The 11,930-nt window shown below is 46.5% G+C and overlaps 1 protein-coding gene and 1 non-coding gene across 5 annotated transcripts; both read left to right on the forward strand.

Moving 5' to 3' along the window:
- The first annotated feature begins 2,427 nt into the window (after positions 1-2,427).
- On the forward strand, positions 2,428-10,474 carry LOC114104183 (melanoma-associated antigen D2). Of its 4 annotated transcripts, none has more exons than XM_027950207.2 (13): positions 2,428-2,514; positions 4,007-4,080; positions 4,420-4,914; positions 5,277-5,585; positions 5,706-5,769; positions 6,000-6,079; positions 6,562-6,656; positions 7,481-7,560; positions 7,654-7,696; positions 7,994-8,056; positions 9,203-9,317; positions 9,708-10,156; positions 10,339-10,474. In XM_027950207.2, the coding sequence occupies exons 2-12, from the start codon at positions 4,036-4,038 to the stop codon at positions 10,146-10,148; spliced, it is 1,830 nt and encodes a 609-aa protein (XP_027806008.2). In that variant the 5' UTR covers positions 2,428-2,514; positions 4,007-4,035; the 3' UTR covers positions 10,149-10,156; positions 10,339-10,474. The 4 variants fall into 4 exon arrangements, with proteins under 4 accessions (XP_027806008.2, XP_027806010.2, XP_071462429.1 ...); XM_027950209.3 differs by lacking the exon at positions 2,428-2,514 and adding an exon at positions 3,057-3,140; XM_071606328.1 differs by lacking the exon at positions 2,428-2,514 and adding an exon at positions 3,741-3,759.
- Positions 8,898-9,025, forward strand: LOC114104191 (small nucleolar RNA SNORA11). The gene has a single exon (XR_003584804.1). It is a non-coding gene; the product is annotated as a small nucleolar RNA SNORA11 (small nucleolar RNA).
- Positions 10,475-11,930: the final 1,456 nt, after the last annotated feature.

An 11,930-nucleotide genomic window follows, 5' to 3' on the forward strand; every position in this document is an offset into this window, starting at 1 on the left:
CCTACTTACCTCCATTGCTACCACCATGGGAAAACCCACAATCATTGCTTACCCGGATGTCTATCTGTGTCATACTCTCCCCTTCTCCACGAGACATACTCCATATAGCAGCTAGGACGTTCTTTCTTGCAACACAAATCTGTTTTATCCACCCCCTGAGTCCTTCAATAATCCCTCAGTATTCTCAGGATTAAGACTCAGTCTTCATCTTGGCATTCATGACTTGTCATAATTTGGAAGGGATAGGTAATTGGGGTGCCAGAATTGGAAGAAAATGAGGGGCTATATCAAGCATGGATAGGGGCAAGAACCTAGGAGGCAAGAAAGTGGTGAGATGATATCACAAACTTGAAGGAAATAGAAATTCAGAGAAAAAGAGGAAACAGGAGAATGGAAACCCACCTTGAATACATGGGGAAATTTGTGTGTGTGTGTGTGTGTGTGTGTGTGTGTGTGAGAGAGAGAGAGAGAGAGAGAGAGAGAGAGAGAGAGAGAGAAAGGAGAGAGAAATATGAATTATTTATAAAACAAAGGGATTCATGACGTTTTATTTGCTTTTTAAAGGTAAAGGTGTTCTCATGAACCAAAACACTTGTAATCATTTGAATCAAATTTAGATACAGGAAATGTATTGAATGTTATTTCTGCAGCTAACCACTGTGCTAAGTTAACTATGGTATTTAACAAGTTTTTAGTTGACACTTTTTAGTTTTCCAGGTCTGTATTAATATACTTTGTAAACAATGAAGATTTTATCTACGTGCCACAATTTTTATATCTTAATTTATTCTAATAGACCCCATTGTTTATGTTAATTTATTGTGTGATTGAGGTGCCATTTCAAATGAGGTAAAAGATTATTTAGTTTGCATATGGCATAGGGGTAAGACACTATGATTTTGGAAAATAACCAAGCTGAATCCTTATACAAAACAAACTTTGGAATGATCAGACATTTAAATTTAAACAATAGAGCCATAAAAGTGCTTGAAACAAACAGGGATTGTTATAAATAGAAGTAGTGAAAGCATCTTTCAGCAAGAAGCAGCATCCAAATGGAACCACCATATGACCCTGCTTATACCACTCCTCCGTGTTTACCCAAAAGAATTAAAGTCAGTATATTATAGCAATACACGCATACCCATGTTTATAACAGCAAAATTCACAATAACCAAGTTATTGAATCAGCCTGGGTGCCTGTCAACAGACAAATGGGTAAAGAATATGTGGTAGATATACACAGAGGAACTTTATACAGTCATAAAGAGGAGAATTGCTTCATTTGCAGGAAAATGGACGGAATTTAGGAGCATAATGTTAGGAGGAATAAGCCAGACTCAGAAAGTCAAGGATCATATGTGGAAGCTAGAGAGAAAAAAGGAGGAAATAAGTGGTAGTAATCTCATGAAAATAGAAGAGCGACCAGTAGAGGAAAAAGATAGGGGAAGAAGGAGGGGAGGCAATGGGGAGGCAATGGGGAATAAAACTCACCAAATTATGTTATGTGCACATATGAATATGTCACAATGAATCCAAATACTGTGTATAATTATAATGCACTAGAAAAAATTAATTAAGTAAAAAGCAAAAAAGTAGAATCCAGTCTTGATAAAGGAAAAAGGGATGTATTTAACTACATAATAATTAAACATTTTGTATAGCAAACCCTTTTGTATATCATAAGTAACATGAAAAATACTTATAACATGACACAAGAGACATTGTTAGTGGAAATGTTATTCGGTGCACTTTTTGAAATAAGTTGACACTTTGTGTCATTTGAGTTATATAGTAATTGCATTAACAAAAAAATGATCTTGGGATGTATCCTGTTGCAATGTATGCAACAGTGAGGGGATAAGAGGAAACAATCAGAATGTCCCTGCATGCTGGACTGGCTAAATAAGTTATGGGACATCTATACAAGGAAAGATTATGCAGCTGTTAAAAAAAAATGTGCACTAAGGGAAAGAGGTTTAAACATGTAACTGGAGAGAAAAACAGGTCACAGAAGAGTTAGTATAGTGTACCATGTATGGTGAGAAAACCCAAATAATTAGTAAATCAATGGGAAAAAATCTAGATGAATGAGTATCAAAATGTTAATAGTAGTATTTTGGGGAAATGAGTTAAGGTTAGCTTTTCTTTGGTCTGTTACATATTTTTGCATTATTCAAATTCTGACAACATCAACACATTACCTTTGTAATAAGAAAAAATAAAGATATAAAAATAAATAAATTCAATGAATGACTCGCTTTCAGGGGGTGGTTTGGGTTGGAAGGGCTTCAGACCGAGCCTGGTACAGTGGCATAAACATGGGCTTTGGCGTCAGACAGCCCTGAGCGGGGCCCCATTGCCCCACCCCCGAGGAAGGCGAGGGGGGGTGGCAGGGGGCTGCGGAAAGGGGCTGGGCTGGGCTGGGCTGTCTGCAGCTCTAGTCCAGGAGCCTGAGACTTCGGAGAGGGACTGAGAGAGGGCAGACGCATCCCAGACTCGCTCGAGGACAAGGTGAGTGGCGTCGAGACTGGAGTTTTCGGGCGGCCAGACAGTGATTCCAACACCTCTAACCTACAGACAGGCAGGTGGGCAATTCTTGTTGCACCACTGCAGCTGGAGCAGAGATGACCCGAAGTGGGCTGAAGGCAATAAGGACGACCGATAAAGTAGTAGACTGTATATGGACTGGGGAACAGAGACTAGCGGAGGAACGGAGAAAAACGGCTAACGGAGCATGTTGGGTAGAGGACAAGGAATACAAGGGTGAAGGGAATACTGAGGGGGAGTGGAGATTCATAGAAGAGAGTAGGGGATGCAGAGAGGGGTTAAAGAGTACTGGGGGAGGGTGTGTATAGTTAACACAGAGGAGGATGTAAGGAACGGGGATAGGGAATTCTGTGCAGAAAATAGGAAATGCGATGGGGGAATAGAGAATAGGGAGCAAGGCAGAGGGAATAGGGAGGGGGATAAGGAATGAGGAGCAGGGAGCGGGGGAGGGGCAGACAGGCTGGGACGGAGGCCCCCTAGGGAGGCGGAAAGGGGCGGGACCACTTCCGGCCTGGAGGGGGGAGGGCAGTCTCCGAGTTTCGGAGGGGCTTGGAGAGAGTGGACGCACTCGGGAATTGTAGTAGGACGAGGTGAGCAGTGGGGCCCGGTTTTGGATGAGAGCCCGCTAGGGGTCGGCACCACCCTCTGGGATCTGGAGAAAACCTGCCTTAAGGACCGGATCATACCGGATCCATCCGGCTGGAAAGGGAGGGACTGGACCCAGTTTGGCCTGGCCCAAGATAGAATCACTAGTTAAATTTGAGGAGGGGGTGTAATAGGAAAGGGGCGGAACCTAGATGTGTTTTGCCCCTGTTTGAAGGGGGGCGTGTTAGGAAAAAGGGCGGGACCAGAAGGCACTGTGGACTTGGTGGGGCGGGTGTGATTAGGGGAGGGGCGGGGACCACCAGAAGCTGCGACAATTTGGGAGAGAGGGTATTTGGGGAGTGGGCGGGACCGAACAGCACTGCGGACCTGGAGAGAGGCGTGTATTAGGGCTGGGTGCTGGACTGAGAGCTTAACTATTGCGCATGCGTGTCGTGTATCACTAGAAAGGGGCGTGTGAGAAAGGCCAGCACCAAGATGGGCCAGCTGCCGACTGCGCATGTGCACGGTGGACATCAAAGAAAGGGCTTGTGCTGGGAAAGCAGGCGGGGCTGAGATGGGCCCTGCAGCAGACGCGCATGCGCACTGTCGACCTGCGGCTGGGGGGTGCATTGGGAAAAGGGGCGGGGTCCTTAGAGCTGCCGCGCTGGCACATCTTCCTGGAGAAGGGGAGGGTGCGGCTGCAGAGAATTGAGACCTAGTCTTTGGATTTCTGTATCTGAGAACAGAGTCGTTGGGGGTGGGGGAGGGGTTTGGGATTGGGGCCCTAGAAAAGGTGAGGATCAACCTCTAAGCCAAACGGGAGACAACGTTCATTGGGCTCACCACTTGACCCAGGCCTTTTCCCCTTCAGGCTCAGCTCTTGCCAGGCCAACTTGAGACATGTCTGACACAAGCAAGAGTGGTGCGGGTCCAGCTCGCTTCCAGGTAAGGCCTCTTTCTGTCTTCTATGCAGCTGCTTTTCCTCTCCAGCCCCTGTTGCTGCTCTAAATCCCTTGGCACTTCCCTTCCCATCCCACTTGTCCATCTCCACCCACTTCCTTGCCTGGGTTCCCTCAGGAGGGAGGAAGGGAGGAAGGGAGAGGGTGGGTGGGCCCCTCTTCTGTCATAAATTCTTGCTCAGAGGAAGGGGAGGCTGAGGTGGTCAGAACACACTGCAAGTCAGAGTCAGAACAGATCAGAGAAGTGTGGCCTTGGAATTTTGGAGCCATTTGCCTGCTTGGGTGTGGGGAGAAGGTCAGTGAGCTTCCCTGTTTCCCCTTGCAGGCAGAAGCCTCAGAAAAGAACAGTAGCTCGACAATGCAGACCCTGTTAACAGTGACCCAGAACTTGGAGGTCTCAGAGACACCAAAGGGCTCAGAGGCTGCAAAGGTCTCAAAAGCCTCAGGGGTCTCAAAGGCTACAGAGGTCTCAAAGGCTACAGAGATCTCAAAGGCCTCAAAGGCTCAGGAGTCAGCTACCACCAAGGCCTCACCTACTACCACCAAGCTGACTGATGCTCAGGTTCTGGCAGCTGAAAAGAAGAGTCCAGCAGCTGACACCAAGACACAGAATGCTGACCTGCAGGCTGTGACAGTGCCTGCCACTGAGACCAAAAAGGCCAGCTGTGTAGCTGATACAAAGGTCAATACAAAGGCTCTGGAGACTGAGACTACTACCTCTCAGGCTCCAGCAGATGAACCTGAGCCTGAGGGTGCAGCTGCCCAGGCTCAGGAAAATCAGGATACTCGACCCAAGGTCAAGGCCAAGAAAGCCCGAAAGGTAAGACTTCTGCAGTCATCACCCTTGCTTTTCCATTCCTTTTTTCTCACTTGGTTTGTAATTCTCATAGTCTCAGTTTTATAGAGGACGCTGAGTCCAGGGTGGTATACACAGAGCCAGTGGGGCACATAGAAAGAGGAAAAGATTCAGGCCCCACCCTTGGGTTGTTCCTGGTCTGCTGTGGGGATGAAACTCCCAACTGGAAGTCAGAAAAACAAACCCAGCAATCAGCGAGGCCAGTATCCAGTGAATTAGGCTGTTACTACTGGGGCAGGATTAGGGGGTGCTTCCTGAAAGAGATAAGGTGTAAAGAAAGGACCTGCTTTACCTAGTGATGTTGAGTTTCCTTTCTATTGATGCAGGTGAAACATCTGGATGGGGAAGAGGATGGCAACAGTGATCAAAGTCAGGCTTCTGGAACCACAGGTGGTCGAAGGGTCTCAAAGGCCCTAATGGCCTCAATGGCCCGCAGGGCCTCAAGGGGTCCCATAGCCTTTTGGGCCCGTAGGGCATCAAGAACTCGGTTGGCTGCTTGGGCCCGGAGAGCATTGCTCTCACTGAGGTCACCTAAAGCCCGCAGGGGCAAGGCCCGGCGTAGAGCTGCCAAACTCCAGTCATCCCAGGAGCCTGAAGCACCACCACCTCGTGATGTTGCCCTTTTGCAAGGGAGGGTGAGAACTTTATCCTTTCTATCCTGCTTTTTCCACTGCCTTGGTTGAACCCTTTTCTGCTAACCTCTCAGGTTTTCTGCAGACTTATATTGCTCTTTTCATCTTTTGTTCCTCTTCCAGGCAAATGATTTGGTGAAGTACCTGTTATCTAAAGACCAGACAAAGATTCCCATCAAACGCTCAGGTAGAGTCTTACTAACCTTAACCCTTCCCTAAGCTCTGCCCTCAATTGCCCTCTCTCTGTGGGCTGGGAGCACCCCTCACTCTTACACTCTTACCTCTTTCCTCCCAAAGTTCTAATTTGGCAGTGCTAGAACCTGGTTAAGCCACCCATGGCATGGTTGGCAAAGGGTCAGTAGCTTGGGCATGGGACATCTCTTTAGCCCAGGTGCTGGCAACACTCTCCCATTGCAGACATGCTGAAGGACATCATCAAAGAATATACTGATGTGTACCCTGAAATCATTGAACGAGCAGGCTATTCATTGGAGAAGGTGAAGGGGCAACCCTGGGGGATGGGTAGACTGGGGAAACCTTGAATAGAACAAAGGTATACAATGTCTCTTCTGGGGGAGAAACCACAGAGATGCACTAATAGATCCCCATCACTGGGAAGATGGTCAGACAGCAGCCTAAGGAGGGGCATAAATCAGCCATGGGTCATACAGCAAGTCAGTGGTGTAAGCACAGCCAAAATCCAATCCACCCAACTTAGTCCTGGCTTTTGTCTTCCGCTGGATGTGTACTTCTGTATATTTTACATACTCTCCTGTTTCCCTAGATTCCCACTAATCACAAAGATAATGACAATAGTACATTTATTGCTTGTTTACTTGTGCCTGGCACTTAGCTGTGTGCTTTGTGAGCAGTATCTCACTGATTTTTCACACATTCAAAACCCTTAGGTACACGGTTAGCTTCAGGATGTTTGGGAAGCTGAATTTTGTGATCTCACAAGTTTTTCTCCCATCCACAGGTATTTGGGATTCAGTTGAAGGAAATTGATAAGAATGACCACTTGTACATTCTTCTCAGCACCTTAGAACCCACAGATGCAGGAATACTGGGAACGTAAGCTGGAAAAGGGATGGGGTTAGAGGGGGCTTCTACTTTCATACATGGTACTACCCTTTCCTTGCCTTCTCTCCCCATGTCCTCTTAGAGGGTCAGAAAAGACAAGACCTAAAAAGCCCCTGCCCCAGCCCCCACTCATGGTTAGAGTCCTGCATACAGTAGTAGTACCTGATTATGATTGACTGAAGAGCATAAGAGCCTAGGATGGGACATTCCTGCTGTTAGGTTAGTCGTCTCCTCAGAAGCTTCCCAGGCCTATTGTGGCCTGATTTTTTTCCTATTGAATGCCTGGCCTGGCCTTGGCAGAGTGGTTCTCATGGGAGGGCTTCCTGGTGTGGGCAGATCATGATGCTCCAATGGCAAGAAAGGTTTGGATATGCTGTGCATACATCTGTGCATAGTGCTTACTATGGATAGGGAGATTGAAGCCTGGAGGAACCTGGAAACTTGCCCAAGGTCATGGGGAGTTTCGTCACTGGGGACTTTGCCTAGAATTCTCTCAGGTCTGAGGGCTCTGGGAGAAGAAAGGACTCACATTGACTGGGTACTTGTGTTGTTACCTGGTCAACTTGTGACAGGTATTCTTCCATCTTCTTGGCAACATGGGATAGAGATAGGATATGATTTTCCCATTTTACTGAATGGGACACCATGGCTCATGTGTCTGAGTGACTTGCATAGGGTCATATAGAGCTGAAAACAGACTGGACAGAATTCTCACATATCAAAGGAATCTAAGAGAGGCTAGCCTAGTGAGCTGGCCAGTGTGTCTTGCACATGGCTCATGGACATAAAGTTTCTCTGTCTTATTATTCCCTTAGGACCAAGGACTCACCCAAGCTGGGTCTCCTCATGGTGCTTCTTAGCATCATCTTCATGAATGGAAATAGGTCCAGTGAGGGTGAGTGGATGGGCATGTAACCTAATGGGTGGCTGTGCTCTGAATTCCATGTGTTCATTTTCTGTCCCTATCCCCTCTTGCCTCCCCTTGCAGCTGTCATCTGGGAGGTGCTACGCAAGTTGGGGCTGCGCCCTGGGTATGATTGGGCTCTCTCAACGCTTGCTGTCCGTGTTGTCCTTTGGCAAGAGAGGACGGTCCCAGGATTGCATCAGCCTGGTGGTCTGGTGGAGCAGGCGGGGGGTGCTGGGCTGGGTGGATGGGCAAATGCTCTTGAACTCTGTTCCCTCTCTCACTGTCTCTTGAGCTTCTATAGAGCTTCCCCCTGTGCTGAAACTTGTTTTCCATCTTGGAAATGCCTCTGCCCATGTCTGGGAAGTGCTACTGCTCTTGTGGCATTGATTTGTTTGTTTATTTGTCTTTCTTCTGCTCTTAGGATACATCACTCACTCTTTGGGGATGTGAAGAAGCTCATTACTGATGAGTTTGTGAAGCAGAAGTAAGTATCTTTGGCTAGTGTTGGTGTGTTCCATGCATTTCACCTGTGTCAGAACTGAGCAGTGAAGGCATCATAAGTGAATTCCTATATGCATGTGTGCACATGTGTGTATGTGGTGAATGCATGTATGTGTGCAGCTGGTAGGTTATTTGGGGGGCATTGATAGGGAACAAGTGTAGTGTATATTTCCTGCTCTATTATGTGGACTCTTATGTGCCTTGAGAGCAAGGGAGAGTTTGTCGTTACCAGCATTGTACATATCATGGAAACTGAGGCTCAGAGAGGTGAAGTCATTTGCACAGGGTTACATAGGTATCAAATGGAAGAGTTGTGTTGGATCTTGACTCTAATTCCTTGGTTCATTTTATTGTGCTAAGAAAAACCTCATAGAAATTAATTTCCATAAAGAAATGCCTCAGTATAAAAACTTCATGTAGCCAGTTTTACCATGCTGGTGACATGACTTGTACAATTGATTTCATTTTCATAACTACCCTGCAGAATGTCTTTCCATCCCCTTTTGTGTTTCAGGGACTTAAGGCTCTGAGAGGGGACATTTGAATATCCAACAGCTAGTAAAAGGCTCTTTGGGGCCTGGAGTCCAACCCTCTTGACTTTTTGACCAAGAGCCACCCTATCATTGTTCTTTGGAGAACTTGTGATGACTCACACAGATAATCACACACACACACACACACACACACACACACACACACACCACAATTGTTAATATAAAGAGCAGGTTGCTCTTGGTTGACTGTTTCTTCCCTTATCATCTTTCTAGTCATTTTCTATAATAGATCTTTCCAGGGGCTTAGCCAGGCTTCAGAACCCTTGTGGTGGGGTGTGCTCAGAGCAGGGGGCCTGAAGAATGCTTCTCTGTTTACAACACACCCAACAGGAATATGGGGTTATTGTGACAAGGGGCACAAAAATTGTGGCTTCCCTATGAACAAATGCCCTACATGTGTACCCTCTACACCTCCATGTGACTTTCAGAAAGGACCAGTGAGACAGAGCTCAATACTAAGGGGAAAGCTGCAGTATTTAGTTTGGGAGGTGATCATCTAGAGCCTGTCTATAGTCCATGCATGGGTTGGCCTTGGGTGGCCCTGGAAATAAAGACTTTAAACCTCTCTTTTCAAGGTACCTGGACTATGCCAGAGTCCCCAATAGCAATCCCCCTGAGTATGAGTTCTTTTGGGGCCTGCGCTCCTACTATGAGACCAGCAAGATGAAAGTCCTGAAATTTGCCTGCAAGGTAATTGGAGAGCTGCTTGAGCTTAGCACATCAAGAGTGTGGGGTGCCCCTGGCTGGGACACGCTGTGTGCAGAACAGCCTGTAGTCATATCTAAACATTCTGAAGTCTCTTCTTAGTTTTCAAACATGGTGGCAGGCACTTACAACTGACATGGTATTATCTTACTGCATGTGAGAAAACAGGTCCATAAAGGTTGGTAGGTGATATGTTCCAGTTATGGAGCTAGAAAGTGTTAGTGCAGGGATGGAATAGTATAGTAGGTGCAGAATTACTATTAGAACTTACTGTATGATTGCTATTACATATAGCATGTAAAATGGTGCCTAGCAAATAGTACGTACTTCATCCTCTGATTATGATCCTTCTGATGGTTGTTATTTCCATTTCAGGTACAAAAGAAGGATCCCAAGGAATGGGCAGCTCAGTACCGTGAGGCAATGGAAGCAGATTTGAAGGCTGCAGCTGAGGCTGCAGCTGAAGCCAAGGCGAGGGCTGAGATTAGAGCCCGAATGGGCATTGGGCTTGGCTCTGAGAATGCTGCTGGGCCCTGCAACTGGGATGAAGCTGATATTGGACCCTGGGCCAAAGCCCGGATCCAGGCAGGAGCTGAAGCTAAAGCCAAAGCCCAAGAGAGTGGTGGTGCTAGTGCTGCTGCCAGTACCAGTACCAGTACCGGTACCGGTGCTGGTGCCAGTGCCAGTGCCAGTGGTGGCTTCAGTGCCAGTGCGAGCCTGACCGCCACTCTCACATTTGGGCTCTTTGCTGGCCTTGGTGGAGCTGGTGCCAGTACCAGTAGCAGTTCTGGTGCCTGTGGTTTCTCCTACAAGTGAGATTTCAGGTATCTGTCATAATTTTGGTGGTAGAAGCTGGGGCTCATGGGAATGGGATGAGGAGCTGAATGAAGCCTGGTTTTGAGAATGATACAGAGAGTGTGTAAAAGACACTGCTTTGGGTATTTTATTTCTTCCTGATTGGTGAATATTAATTGAATTTTTAATTTTCTTTTACTTGTGTTTGCAGATATTGCTAATCCCAGCAGTCTTTCTCTTCAAGCCAGGGTGCACCCTCAGAAATCTACTCAAAACAGCACTCTAGGCAGCCACTATCAATCAACAGATGTTGATACTCTGCATTAAATCTATTTGCTATTTCTGAATTGGTTGCATTATTTTTTTTGGTGGGCTGTCACACATTGAAAGAAATTGGAAAAGTTTCTGTTTCAGTCTATGTGTAGTTTGAGGTGACAGTGTTAGTTTTAGGGAGCAAGTTTAGCACATCTTCCTGAGAGAAGTTCAGCAGGGGAGGGAGTCATGGGGATTATAGACACAGAAGACACTTTCTTGAAGAAGAGGTGTGAGGTGGGCAAGTCCGGATCAGAAAGCAGAAGTGTAGGAGACTGAACATATGTATGGACTCTCCTTTTCAGAAATTTGGATGAAATCGGAAGGAGAAGTAGGTAGCTAAAGAGAGATACCAGAACAAGGGGCCATTTTCTTGGGGAAGGAAAAAGTGACTTAACAGGGCAGGAACCAATGGAAAGGGAAAAGTTGAACATTGACTCATGCAGGCTAGTCCCTGAGGTGAGAGAATGGGTTGTGGGAATCTCTTGGAGAATACACTGTCCAGACAGGACTCAGGGGACTGATGTCAAGAAATAGGCCCCAATAAGAAATTAAACCATGAATTTTGGAAGAATCTGGCAAGGTGCTCAGTATTAGGGCTATATGAGCCAAGAACAAGATTGATTTCTTTCAAGATTTGGGTTCTGTTTGGATTTGGGATAAGGAATGAGTGAATCTAGACCCAAGGACAGTCAATATGGGTCAAGATCTTTCCTACTGTGTCCCTGCCTGACAAGCAGTACAGATGTAGAGTGTGGAAAAGGTGGACCATGGGACCTATGCAGGCTTGGAGAAGAAGGATAAGAGTATGAAATTGATTGGGAGACAACATGGGGATCTATGGATAGGAGACTCAATGAAGTCCATGAATGGGGGCATAATGTTTAGTAAACATCCTGAGTAGCTGCTGTATATCTAACAGTGATCCAGGTTATCTGGGGAGGAGTGATGAAGGGAACTGGAAGGTTATACTGGGGGAATAGTTAGGGGGATGATTGTATTTAAGAGGATAGCAGAGAGAGCTCTGGTAATGGTGATGTCTAAGAAATGAGTGGTTGAAGGGGAGAGAAGATGATGGTTCCTTGCAGGTGAGATGTCAATAGCTTGAGAGGCCAGAGTATTGGCTGGGATATCCATGTGGATAGTCAAAGCACCTGGACTGTAGCAGGAGTTGAGGTAAAGGGGGGCAGTATGAGTCAGGTACCAAAGTCCTCTCCTATACTGCCAACAAAGGGACAGGGACCTCAAGCTGTCAGAGACTTGCCTCCTTGTTTTGGGTGGTACTGCCCTGGACCATTTTTTCCAAGAAGTCCTCACCATCTCTAATCCCTACTTTACCAGGCACCTAATCACTGAACCAGTCTTGCAGACAGTGAGGCCCTTGTAATGGCTACCTCTTCCCTACTGTAGATTCTAGAAGCAATAAAGGCAATATGTTCATTGCATAGGAAACAGGATTTTTTTAAAAGCTCTATCCAGAGTGAGACAGTT

The sequence above is a fragment of the Marmota flaviventris genome, chromosome X (assembly GCF_047511675.1).
Source record: "Marmota flaviventris isolate mMarFla1 chromosome X, mMarFla1.hap1, whole genome shotgun sequence".
In the NCBI taxonomy this organism is placed as follows: domain Eukaryota; kingdom Metazoa; phylum Chordata; class Mammalia; order Rodentia; family Sciuridae; genus Marmota; species Marmota flaviventris.

Excerpts from the sequence above, each read along its gene's own strand:
- LOC114104183 (XM_027950207.2), top strand. The coding sequence starts at position 4,036 with ATGTCTGACACAAGCAAGAGTGGTGCGGGTCCAGCTCGCTTCCAG. Across the intron at positions 4,915-5,276 it reads AGGCCAAGAAAGCCCGAAAG|GTGAAACATCTGGATGGGGA; the intron begins GTAAGACTTCTG and ends CTATTGATGCAG. Across the intron at positions 9,318-9,707 it reads TCCTGAAATTTGCCTGCAAG|GTACAAAAGAAGGATCCCAA; the intron begins GTAATTGGAGAG and ends TTTCCATTTCAG.